At 42.3% G+C, this 13,174-nt stretch overlaps 1 protein-coding gene across 4 annotated transcripts in view; it reads left to right on the plus strand.

Moving 5' to 3' along the window:
• The window catches only part of NCOA6 (nuclear receptor coactivator 6), a 70,332-nt gene extending 60,473 nt beyond the window's left edge, over positions 1 to 9,859 (plus strand). For 3 of the 4 annotated variants that reach the window (XM_030211088.1, XM_030211090.1, XM_030211089.1), the window contains exons 13-14: positions 2,556 to 2,704; positions 9,299 to 9,859. In XM_030211088.1, the coding sequence (XP_030066948.1) occupies positions 2,556 to 2,704; positions 9,299 to 9,345 (196 nt within the window). In that variant the 3' untranslated portion in view covers positions 9,346 to 9,859. The remainder of the gene's footprint in view (positions 1 to 2,555; positions 2,705 to 9,298) is intronic. The other variant, XM_030211091.1, reaches the window with a different exon arrangement.
• The last annotated feature ends 3,315 nt before the right edge of the window (positions 9,860 to 13,174 follow it).

Here is a 13,174-nt window from a genome sequence, read left to right on the forward strand (position 1 = left end):
TGGGGGGAGGGGTTGGGGTTTTTTTTTTTTTTTGCAAATTTCCCAAACAACATTATCTACAACACAAGTACCTTTGTGGGTTTTCATTCCCTGATATTTACCCTGGGAGATCAAAAAGAATGAACATATAAATAGAGAAAAATAATGGTAGTTAAAGACCAGCTGGGGGCTCATTTTCAAAGCACTTAGCCTTCCAAAGTTCCATAGGTTTCTATGGAACTTTGGAAGGCTAAGTGCTTTGAAAATATGCCTCCATATGGCCTATCCAGTCTACCCCTCTACTGTCTCTTCTCCCTTAGAGATCTTGTGTACTTGTTCCATGCTTTCTTCAATTCCGTTAGTCTTTGTCTCCACAGGGATGATATTCCATGCATCCACCACTCTTTCCGTAAAGAAGTATTTCCTTAGATTGCTCCTGAATCTATCCCTTTTCACCTTCATCCTAAGCCCCCTCATTCAAGAGATTCCTTCCAGTTCCCTAATGAGAGTGCAGAGGGTCAGGCAGTAGTAGGGTATGAGATATTGGATTGTATATGATTTTTGTTCTATTAAGCCTGTCAATAACATGTGTTGATTGTGGGCTTATCCTGCAGCAAGGCAAAAGTAAGCAGACATTAGATTAATGGAGTGACATCATTACACCCATTTAAGAAATGCTACTTGTTTCTTTGTATTAGACTTTTACTATATGGTTTTCTGAGCCTTGAGAATACCGTGTTTCCCCGAAAATAAGACCTACCGGCGTTTTCCTGCAAATTTAAAATATAAGACTTCCCCCCCAAAAGTAAGACCTACCAAACTTTTTTTTTAAGCAGGGCCGCCGAGAGCCACCTGAGGTTGCCCCCCCCCCCCCCCACCCGAGGTCGCCGGGCCCCCCCTCCCCCTCCGTCGCTCCCGGAACTAACCTGAAGCTCCTTTCACCTTCACAAGTTCGGATTTGAAGCAGCAGCGCAGCAGGGCAGACCTCTCCTTCCTTCCGTGTCCCGCCCTCGCCTGACGTTACGTTACGTCAGGCGAGGGCGGGACACGGAAGGAAGGAGAGGTCTGCCCTACTGCGCTGCTGCTTCGAATCCGAATCCGAACTTGCGAAGGTGAAAGGAGCTTCAGGTTAGTTCCAGGAGGGGGCGGAGGGGGGGCCCGGCGACCTCGGGTGGGGGGGCCACCGATGTTTCCCAGAAAATAAGACATCCGCCCCCCCCCCCCCCCCCCCCCCCCGAAAATAAGACCTAGCGCGTTTTGGGGAGAAAAAATAAATATAAGACAGTGTCTTATTTTCGGGGAAACACAGTAGCAGCTTATAAATGTTAACATTAACATCATTTTCTGCATATGAGATGTTTGATGTGGGGGAGGGCAGTGTTCATTTGTGATAGCTCTTTTGCTCATCTCCTTGGAGAGAGCAAAGTATATTTGAGCTTCATCCCAGGTTCCAGACTGGCAGCAATTTATTGGAAAAAGACAACCGAGCACTTTAGAAGTTGTTCCCTTCAGCTGCTTCAGCACTGCTGTCTCTTTCACACCAGTGTCGCTTCCTGCTAGATTTGATTTGAATTCAGCTACATTGGCATATATTGTGTGTGATTTGCACTTTTTGTTTGCAGTTAAATTCCAGTGAGGGGAAAAAAGGCCCAAATGTCACACTGAAATGTAAATATTTGTGCTATGAACTTTATTTTTTTGCAATTCTGGGGATACATAAAACTTTCAGATTCTTGGAGGGAGTCTAAAGTACAAAACCACAGCTGTAGAAGTCGAGGTAATATGCAAAAGTGTACAAGTTAACAGTGTAAACCCCCCCTGTGCTTTTTTCAGTCTCATTGCTAAATTTGTTCTTGACTCGTAAGTGGTTGGTAGTTCAGTGGATGTTTGGCCAAGTAAAGATGATATTGATGGATGCAGGTGCAGCTTTAGAGCAAAGCATTGCTTCGCTCTGTTGCTGCAAGACACTTAGTGGCTTTTATTTTTTGGTCTACTTTGCAGGTGCAGCTTTACACCATTTGTTTACTTCAACTTTTTTGAAGCACCCCTATGTGTGTGTGTGTGTTGCTTTTTTTTTCTCTGGGAGCTGCTGGAAGAAATTTCCCCACAAGGTTGGGAAAGCAATGGGGAACTTTGTGTCCTGCTGTTCCTAAAATCAGACCATTTGAGGAATAAGAATCAGTACAGGTTCTTTAACCCTCATTTAAAATCTGTGTTAGCACATCTTATCTTAAAGCTTCCCTATAAAGTAGATGTTTCTTCCATCTGTGTGTATGATGTAAGGCTGAATAGATATACCTGGTCAGTCAGTGCAAGGCAAGAAAATTCAAGAATAACATTAATTTGATTTTTTATTTCCAGACCCTGCACAGTTCAATAAAATGTCTGCCCAAGGCTGTGCGTTTCAGTATAATACCTTTGAGATGCTGCTTTAACTGAAAGTGGATCCCTCAATGTGTTCATTCATTCTGAATTACAGCATAAGAATTCTCTGAAATCAGTAGGAAATCAATTTATTCTCAAGACACCTGATCTCTTCCTGCTTCAAAACATAATCTTTTTCCTGTTTAAAACAGTAGTGAGATGAAAGAAGCCCCTGAAAAGTCAAAAACCCCAAGTAGAAGAAATTGGAGAACAGAAGAATCTGCAGTTCCCCAGGAGATGGCAGAGAACGGGCAGCGTAAGAGGTCATCCAGGCCAAGCTCTGCATCCAGCACAGCTAAAGGTAAAGGTGCCCATAGAGCAGTGTACGAAGCCAGAAACATCCCTCTTCAGAAACTCTCAGCTGTGTGGATAGAGCAGATGGGAATTCTCTTATAGGCATCTTCCAAATCAGAATCTGGCTAATGCGCTCTTTTCTCTTAATAGTGCTCCAGCTTGGAAGATTAATGACATGAAACTGCAGTACAGACCGCTTAAGCAATCCAGATTAGGCTCGCAGCATTCTCCAGAAATCTGGAACGTTTTCCGCATTCTGAGCTGTTTATGTACTGCAAAGATGCACTCGCCTGTTGCAGTGTACACGTGAATCTCTACTTTTCTTTTAGGGTCAAGCAAAGCTACTTGTGTGTGTACTTATCGATCATCTTTTGCTTTTCCTTCTCTACTGACAGTTCAAATACAATAAAGAAATCTCAAGCACTCAAAACGACAGCAAAACCTACTACAAATTGCATACTCTCCCCCCCCCCCCACCCCTTCCTGAGGATGATTTTCTAAAAGAATTTGGATGCCCAAAGACTATAGAAGGAAAGCCTCTTGTGAGATAAAACCGTTTTATTACCACTCAGGTTGCCAGAAGAAATTGCCTTGACAATAAGCAGTTCTTTGCAAGGCTAAAAAAAATTCATGGTACCATTATATTTCATTTTTCTATCGCACCTGCCTTCAAAAAGGAACACAGAGCTGCTTATCAATATGAAAAATTATCTCTCTATATAAAAGGCAACACCAACGTTCTATGAAGCCTCCAGCCGGAAGTGTGAAGGGGGCGAGATATCCGGTTTCCCTATGAGTGTCTGCCCCGCCCTCTCTGTAACACAGTCAGTGAAGGAAAACAGCAGAGCACGAAATCAAATCGCTGGCTCTGTAACAGTGAAGGACTCAGAGGGGGGAGGGGAGAGAGGCCAGAGGGCAGGGACACACACACTCCCACATGCACACAGAAGAAAACATTGCTAGCCCCCGTTTCATTTGCATCAGAAACGGGGCTTTTTTACTATCTCTCTATATAAAAAGCAACACCAACGTTCTATGAAGCCTCCAGCCGGAAGTGTGAAGGGGGCGAGATATCCGGTTTCCCTATGAGTGTCTGCCCCGCCCTCTCTGTAACACAGTCAGTGAAGGAAAACAGCAGAGCACGAAATCAAATCGCTGGCTCTGTAACAGTGAAGGACTCAGAGGGGGGAGGGGAGAGAGGCCAGAGGGCAGGGACACACACACTCCCACATGCACACAGAAGAAAACATTGCTAGCCCCCCGTTTCATTTGCATCAGAAACGGGGCTTTTTAGAGCACGAAATCAAATCGCTGCCTCTGTAACACTGAAGGACTCAGAGGGGGGAGGGGAGAGAGGCCAGAGGGCAGGGACACACACACTCCCACATGCACACAGAAGAAAACATTGCTAGCCCCCATTTCATTTGCATCAGAAACGGGGCTTTTTTACTAGTAGTACAATAAAATGCTTAACACGAAATCAATGAAACCTTACCATACCTAATCTAACCTAACTTAACCTTCCTTACCTTCCATGAGGACGGGCAAAATCAATTTATTTATTTTATTTTATTGCATTTGTACCCCACATTTTCCCACCTATTTGTAGGCTCAATGTGGCTTACGTAATTAACATCCTTACCCTTTTCTTCCCAATGTAGAAATAATGGCGGATAAAAACCAAATTGATTCATCCATTTTGCCAAGTCTTCCATTTATTTGTTGCATTAGTTTTTTTTTATTTTTTGAGTCACCACATTTTAATAAAAATTATTGACCATACAAAACTGAAGAAAACAACAAAATAAAATAATATAAGTATATAGGGGGAAAAAATCCCCAAATGCCAACATTTACAAATTGAAATAGGAAGAATCTGGAAAAAGAAATCAATGGTGGTACCAATAATTGATCCTTTGGGTGCCATACCAAGCTTAACCTAGAAGAATTACTACCTTATCAGCTAGAAAAATTAGCCTTATTCGGGACGTCGTCTATTCTTCAATGATGCTTGTACAGTCCTTGGGTAGGTCTTGAATTCATAGAGGATACAACTACTCAACAAACCGTGATGGCTTTTCAAGCATTGATGTTGTGTGTATGTGTATTTAAACATGAACCTTAAAACACAGTGTTAGAGCTTAATTAATAGAAGCCGTAAAGTCAATTAAAAAGCCTAACAGGAATATGTGAGAGTAAATTAATAAAAAGTGGTAGAGATGCATCTGACACTGTTAAAAGTATCAGGAAAAAGCCATGCATTACAGAAGTTTCTAAATACTAAATAATCCCAAGTTAGCATTAGTTGTTGTGGAACAACATTCCAAAGGTCTTCTCTAATACAGCAGGACTGTAGATGAACATACACAGTCCCATAGCATCAACCTTCAACTGTATCCCATTTTGAACCTTACATCCTAACCCTCCGCATCTGTCCCAAGCACGCACAAAACCTGTTAAACATAATGCTCTTGGCTCCACTGTAGGTCATTTCAGACCTTTTCATCTTCAGCTTTGATCCTTATGACCAATACTGTACTTAATTTAAGAATCAGGGCCCCTTCCATTAATAGTCAGATTTTGTAATAAACCCTGGAATCTGCTGTTTGGTCTCCACACGGGCTTTGACATTTACCCAGATTTTCTGGGAAACTGATGAAATCGTATCATAGCTGGTGCTGCTCCATGTACTTTAAAGTGCATCTTTACCATACTGGTTAAATAGGCATTCAAGATCCTATACCTAATCCAGTTGTGAGCCATGCCTTCTCAGGCTTTTCCCTGCATCAAGAGAGAAATAATCTATACTTGAGGGAGGCAAGATGGTGCTTGTAGAGAAGATACATGCAACCTGAGTTCACTGTGTTATCATCTTAAGACCTACTTACAACTAGTATAGTTGGGGGGAAAAGGAAGAGCAAGTGAAATTTTATTCATCAATCCATTTACCAGCTGATCAACAGCCAAGTTTGTATCTCGGGAAAGAGATTTCAGTTGTGTCCTTTGGTGGCATGATCTCTTCAACTGGATTTTGAAACCTCTGTGTGACCCAAAGCACAGTTTATCCCATCAGTTTGTGGCATGGAGAGTGCAGGCAGTGTCCTGTTCCCCCCCCCCCCCCCCCTAATCTCCAGCAGGATCATTAGGAGGTAGGAAGCTATGCTTGTTTCTCCAGCTGATATCACAGAGCTGGATTCTGCTCTTGGGAGAACTTTCTCTGCATTAAACAAGCTGATCCAGAGAAGGAAGTGATGTCATCGGATGGAGGTGGATGCATCTCAGCTCTGTTGGGGCAATTAATATAAAGCTCCATTGAGGTAATAAATAAAAAGGACAGAGCCAGGCAGACTTACGGTCTATGTCTCAGAAACAACAAAAAAAGACCATTATCAAGTATATAATATCATGTTCTTTGTTGATTTAGTCTAGAATTGAGAATGAATGTGACTGTTGGGTAGACTGGATAGACCATTCAGGTCTTTATCTGCTGTCATTTACTATTTTTCTCCACTCCTGACCGTGTAACAATTAAACTGCTACGTACCTGGGTGAGAGAGATATAGCCACTTGAAAATGGTTTGAAAAAGTCCAGTTTACTCCATCCCAGGGGAAAATATTTGATGCTCTCAAGCAAGCAAACAAACCGATGAGCTAAGATGGTACCTGTGCACACCGACTCTGAGGAGGAGGGCTCCATGGTAAGCACAGCTGGGGATGGCTAGATTACTAAACACGATATAAGCCGCTGGTTCAAAGCCTTTACGAATGAGATGAAAGCAGTGAGGGGAGATGTTCAGGTGGCGTTGGCTGAAATCCGGAGTAGTGGTAAATAAGTGGCTGACCGGAGCACATGGAGGGGCTGGACAGCAAAATCCACGACCTTCAGGCTGACCAATATCTCCTTCAGCAGGCAGCGCCAGGAAATGCGTAAGGCCCATCTTCAGAAAAAACTAAGATCGCTGTATTCCAAGATCTAGTTCTACTTTACGAAAATGCAAGGAGTTGAGGGATGTTACAAAATATTTTTCCAGCTGTGGGTCTTCGATACCGCTGGTTGTTCTCATTTGGGTTACTGATCACAGTTAGCTGTAAAACTAAGAAAGTGAGAAGAGAGACCGAAGCCTGGATAGTACATCCCAATTCTGCTAGTGCTTATCTTCCACAATCCAGTACAGCTCCACCCTACCTCTCTACCCTCATCTCCCCCTACGTTCCTGCCCGTAACCTCCGCTCACATGAGAAATCCCTCCTCTCAGTACCCTTCTGCACCATTGCCAACTCCAGGCTCCGCTCATTTTTGCCTTGCCTCACCCTATGCCTGGAACAACCTTCCCCAATCCCTACGCCAAGCCCCCTCCCTACCCATCTTCAAATCCTTGCTTAAAGCTCACCTCTTCAATGCTGCGTTCGGAACCTAACCCTTCGAACATATAGGTTGCCCCAATCTGTCTGACCTATCTGATTAACTGTACATTTGTCTTTTTAGATTGTAAGCTCTTCGAGCAGGGACTGTCCTTCCATGTTAAATTGTACAGCGCTGCGTAACCCTAGTAGCGCTTTAGAAATGTTAAGTAGTAGTAGTAGTACAGCTTCCTAAGCCTCGCCAAGATAAAACATCGAGTGGCAGTTGGCAGAGTGTGCCGGGTACTGGTTCTAAAGCAGCGTCCTCAACTGTGCACCCGGATTCCTGAGTTTCTAACCTTGCTCGGGTTTTTCATCTGTTTCATTTTAGAGGTCACTGGGTTTTTTTTGACTGAGAGACTCCTTGATTTTGTCAGAGTGTGTTAATGGCCTTAAGTTTCACTATGTTTGATGGTATGGCTACTTTTATTTTTTTATTTAAACATTGGTGTTTGTGGGTGGGTCTCCATATTTAGGGTAGTAGTAATAAAGCATAAAGCTTTTGTACTGCTGTGGGGAGTCGCAAGAAGGAGGGAGAATTGCCTTTTAGTCCGATACCCCACTGATGAACATTGTTCTCCTAGAAATTGCCTGGGAGGGGGGGGGGGTGGGGGGAGGCAGTTGGTCAAAGAGTGGGAATTAATAGCTGGGGAGGGGAAGAGATTACACCATCTGGATTGGTTCTTGGAATGTCAATATCATCAATGATAGGGAACAGCGTAATACAGTATTTAGGGAGCTTCATAGACTGAGGTGGGATGTTATCCTGCTACAGGAAATACATTTGCATCTGCGCGACTAATGTCTCCTACATTACAAGAATTACGATACTTTATACACACGTTCTGATAGGGGAGGTGGGAAGATGGGGGCTTGGCTATTTTGGTCCATAAAAGATGCCCTTTTATAATGCAAGATACCTATAAAGATTACTTTGTTTGGCAGTAAAAAGATTGCATGCAGATTTTTCATACATATTCATTGTGGAAAACCTGGAAGTCCTCCAGAATAGCTTTGGGAACCAGTGCACTAACGCTTCTCTTCCTCCACCCACTTTGTCCAGCATATTCCCTTTTCTCATGCTCTTACTTCCCCCGTTCCCTAATCCAGCATCTCTCTCTTAACCTCCCCCTCCCCTTTGTCCATCATCTCCCCCTTTTCTCTACCTCTTCCCCCCACCTTGATGTCCAACATCTCCTCCCTTTTTCTCACCATGTCCAGAATCTCCCTCTTCTCCCTCTATGTCCAATAGCCCTCTCTATCTTTTCCCTCTCCCCATGTCCAACAACTGTCCCTATAAGGAGTGTGGGAGTCCTCCTACAGCGTGATGTAGAAATGTCATAAGAAAGCATGGTCCAAGCACAGAGAATATGTAAGGGAGAAGAAAATTGTTGTACTTATTAGTTGGTACAGATGGGCAGACTGGATAGGCTCTGATCTTTATGTGCGTCCATTTTCTATGCTTCTATGTGTCTTAGAGAGAACATTGGTATCCAGCCCTCTCCCTATTGCTTTCCAAATCCTTTCCCCCCTCCCCACCTTATCTATCTTCTCTCGCTTCTATTCCCGTCACCACTGCCATACCGCATCTTCCTGGATCTGCAGCTGTAGTATAGTTAAAAGATTGCTGAGGGCTTTTTAGTCTCCCTTAGATCCGTCACAGACTTCCTGTTTTACAGGGGTAGGATGCATGAATAGCTTTACCTAAAATCTGTGAATCTTCTAAAATTGTGCCTTCATATCTACCAACTAGCTGCCCTCAGGGATAGTAAATATGCAGCTGAAGAAAGCCCCTATTCCTTAGCGTCCCTCCGGACCGGACCAGGATTGGACTGATGGGTTGTGTACGCCTACCAGCAGGTGGAGACTGACAAAATACCTGGTCCGGTCCGGAGGGACTAAAGGAAAGCAAATTAAGCAGGTAAGATCTAATTTCTCCTTGATCATGGATTGGGGATCCCTTTTTGGAGGGGCTTACAAGCAATCATGAACACCTTGGAGAAAGAGGGGGGGAGGTGTTTACAGAGTTGTTCAAGAAAGCTACATTATAGAGAAAATTGTGTTTTCTACTTAATACAGCATATGTCACCTGAATTTTTCATCAGCAGAGGTTATATGTACTATAGTACAGCTGAGCAATATGTAGAAAACTGGTTGTCTGTATACACATTTAATTCATACATATATTTTTGTATTACAGAAATGGGTGCAAGTCCAACACAGTCAAAAAGAAGAAAGTCAAAGTAGATTACTACCTGGAAACATGGAAATTGTAAATATGTGAATTTTTATCCATAGAATCTTTTTGAGGTGTGACTTTTTTAATGCTGTACAGAGTCTCTTTTTAATGTTATAGTTGCAAGAGATGAAAACTTTTCCTTTTTTTTTTTTAATGCAGTTGTTGCTAGATGGATTACTATTGCAAAATAAAGTTGTGAGTTTAAAAATAATTAAGTATTCTAAAACTAGTAATCAGTAATGTGTATATATTGTACAGTTCAGAATTTTCACCCTTTCACAAATGAATTAGAAGGACAGTTTGTCATTTTTAATAGGGTTTTCTGTTGTGCTGTTTTGTTTTAAGTACTGTATGTGAATAGCAGGGTTCATTTATACTCGTTTTTGAAATGTACATAAATCATATTCTGTACTATTTCTGATGTATTTGTTGTGAAAATGGAGCAGTGAAAGAATTGACATTTCAAGGTTTATAATGTGGCACTGTAATGCTTGGAATAAATTTGGTGGTTCTGTCATTTGACTGCTGTGGTGGGGCTTTATTTTTTTTTTAAACCCGTTTGATTAGGGATAACTGACTGAAATTTTGCAAGCAGTGAGATCATTCATTGTCTGTTCCATGATGACATTGTTTTTTTTTTCTTTCTTTCTTTTTGCATTACTTTACGAAGGCTTTGGTTAAGGTTCTGTACATATATCTTAATAAAACAGAAACAGGCTGAGAGACCAATGTGTCTAGAATTAAGACATTTTTTGCTAGCCATTTTAATCTCTCCCTTTTTGTTTTTCTGCTCCAGAGGACTTACACTCTCAGCAGTCACTTTATCCTCCACTGTCTCGGGTAGCTAAACTAAGATTGTATCAGTAGAATAAGCTGAATTTGAATACTAACTGCTCCGGTTCTCAGCTCACTGCTCTAACACTACTCCAGTTCCAAGGAAACCTATCCTTTTAGTAACATGGTAGATGATGTAGATTAAAAAAAACAAAACAAAACCCCAAAGTGGAACATAGCCTGTTCAGTTTACATTCATCCTTCCCTTTTCTACCCCCAACGTGTCCAGCATAGCTCTGCTTGCCTCTCCCCCCCCCCCCCCCCCCCTTTGGTGTCCAACATATCTCTGCTCCCCTCCCCTATGGTGTTCAGCATATCCCCTTCTGTATTGAAGATTCCCAACATGGTATCCAGCATATCTGCTTCCTTTACTTATACCCCCTACCCCTAAAGTGTTCAGTGACTTTCCTTTCTGGGTAGGCACCAATGCCCCCTTCAGCTTGTTTAAAGAAGCATCCTTGCAGCCAGTGCAGGGCCTTGAATATCTAAGCATACTCAAGGCCTGCTGGATCCTACCCCCTCCAAAACAAAAAGTTTCCCCCAAAACTGTACCACCCCAGGTAGATATGTAGTCCACTTAGTGGTAAGGCTGACCCTGTTGTTAGCGGAGATTAGGTGGCGACGCTGGTAATTGGGAAGCAAAACCGGTGCTGGGCAGACTTCTACAGTCTATGCCCTGATCGTGACTGAATAGATAGGGATGGGCTGGAGTGTAAATTTTAAGGGGTTTCAACATTAGCTTCAGAACTTAGTACAAGAACAGTGCTGGGCAGACTTCTATAGTCAGTGCCCTGAGAAAGGCAAGGACAAATCAAACTCGGGTATAAAGTATCACATACCATGTAAGATGAGTTTATTTTGTTGGGCAGACCGGATGGACCGTACAGGTCTCTATCTGCCGTCATTTACTATGTTACTATCTGCATGTAAAATTTCCCAATGCAACCACACCAACTTCCTTCTTGCCCAGTCTTTCCAATCTCTCTTCTCCTATCTAGTCCAAGCACAACCAAAAAAAAATCCTTGCTTTTTTTTTTTTTGGATCCCTGACTCAATCATATTTCCTGTAACTTACTCCATAATGGTTAACTTCATCCATTCTGAAAATCATACCACCGCTGTTTTGGAATTGTAATTGCCACTCTGCATAGTTACTCGATGCCTTAGGGAAGCTGTTTTGCCTGTAACACTACATTAAAGTCAGCCACAGTACCTGAGTTCTGGAGAGGGGTCAGTATAATGCCAGTTTTTTAAAAAGGGCTCCAGGTGTGATCTGGTAGAGCAGTGAGTTTGACATTAGTTCCACTCAAAACTTGGAAGCTGTTCTGAAAAAAACAAAATTACTGGCTAGATGAACCTAGAAAGGACAGTTCTATAAATTGATACCTCAGTCTAGGTGCCCTAATGCCATGCACTTAATGCCAGTTCAATAGTGGCATCTTAGTATTCTGTAAATAGAATGTTGGCACCATGTATTGCAAAGTTGGCATTGGGTTGTCCCATATGTAGATCACACCACATCAGTGGCAGGGCATAAGTTGGTGCAAGTAGTTCATAGTATTCTATAAGTTATGTGCCTAACTGGTAGATGAGCACAGCATGCCCATGCTTCAAACACATGGACTGCCCCTCATGCAGTTGGGCACCTGTGTGGTAGCACCTTTCAGTTTGATGATGCACGTAAGTGGCACCTCCCTCTCTAGCTGCCACTTTATAGAATTTGCCCCCATTGGATTTAATGAGAGACAGCCATTTTGGATTTAGCAAAGAAAAGTCTTAGCAATTGGTTAGATTTTTGAAGGTGTTAATGAGCCAACTGACATATAGAGTATTTGGATTTTCATAAAGCATTTGCTAGGTCCTTCATTGGAGACACTTCAAAAAGGTTGAGATGGGTTATGATGCAATCTCCTCTTTTGGATTGGTACTTGGAGATTTGCAGGTGAAACAAAATTACAAGTGGACCATGGGTCTGACCCAGTATGGCTAGTCTTATGTTCTTACCTTTAAAGATCGTATAATTAGGAGACCACTGTGACCTTCAAAGAAAATAAGTTTCATTTTGAAGAATTATCACATTTTTTTTTTTTTATAGAATAAAATCAGAGAAGAGAGGAAATGCTTTAAACATTTTTCAGTTTTCCATTTTATTAGATTATTTCTTAGTCAAGGACAACATTACAGTCTAAACAAAATCATGTTACATATACAGGCACACTATGACACATCCCAGCCACTGTGTCCTTCAGTCTACCTCTCCAATGCAAGTTTTAACAGAAGCAGTGTAAACCACCTGGTCACAATTTCTGCTATAACAAACACACTAAAACAGTTAAGTAATATTTAAACTTCTTTTTAAAGACACAGCGAAACCAGGCTTTGACTCATCAGCAAGTGATATAAAAATATGTTCGTCTGCTTATATTTGTTTTCTGTTTTTAAAACAGTGTACTGCTTGTGTAAGGCATACAATAATTTCAAAGGCTTAAAAATCACCCAGCTGCCTCAATCCATTGCAAAAAAATACTGTTCAGTCAACTTGCTCTGTTAGCAGAGATACACCATACTCTAAAATACTTAAATACAGGCACACAATTTCACACATTATCACTGGGGCTGGCTGGGTTGTGCCATGGCCAGTAAGTGAAACCAACGTTTCCGCTAACATGTGGGTTCCCTCAGCCCTGATTGGCTAGGGTTTGAGACGGGTGGCTCCATTTGAGCGGTTTTGATTCTGGAAGATGGGAACATTCCATTGATACAGCTTAAGGCTAATCAGGCCTGAGAACCCACTACATAAAGACGACCTTGCAGAGTTTACAGCACAACGGCCTGCTATGTCGGTTTCGCTTACCAGGACGCAGCACAAACTGGACAGCTGTAATGATCATGACGCCAGCCGCAAAGGCCTAAGAAAACCGTATCTCACACATTCACCAGCACTCACAAAACTGAAGGTGCAGAGAGAGAGGGAGAGAACCAAGACAACTAGTAAAATGGTGC

Source organism: Microcaecilia unicolor, chromosome 8 (genome assembly GCF_901765095.1).
Source record: "Microcaecilia unicolor chromosome 8, aMicUni1.1, whole genome shotgun sequence".
In the NCBI taxonomy this organism is placed as follows: domain Eukaryota; kingdom Metazoa; phylum Chordata; class Amphibia; order Gymnophiona; family Siphonopidae; genus Microcaecilia; species Microcaecilia unicolor.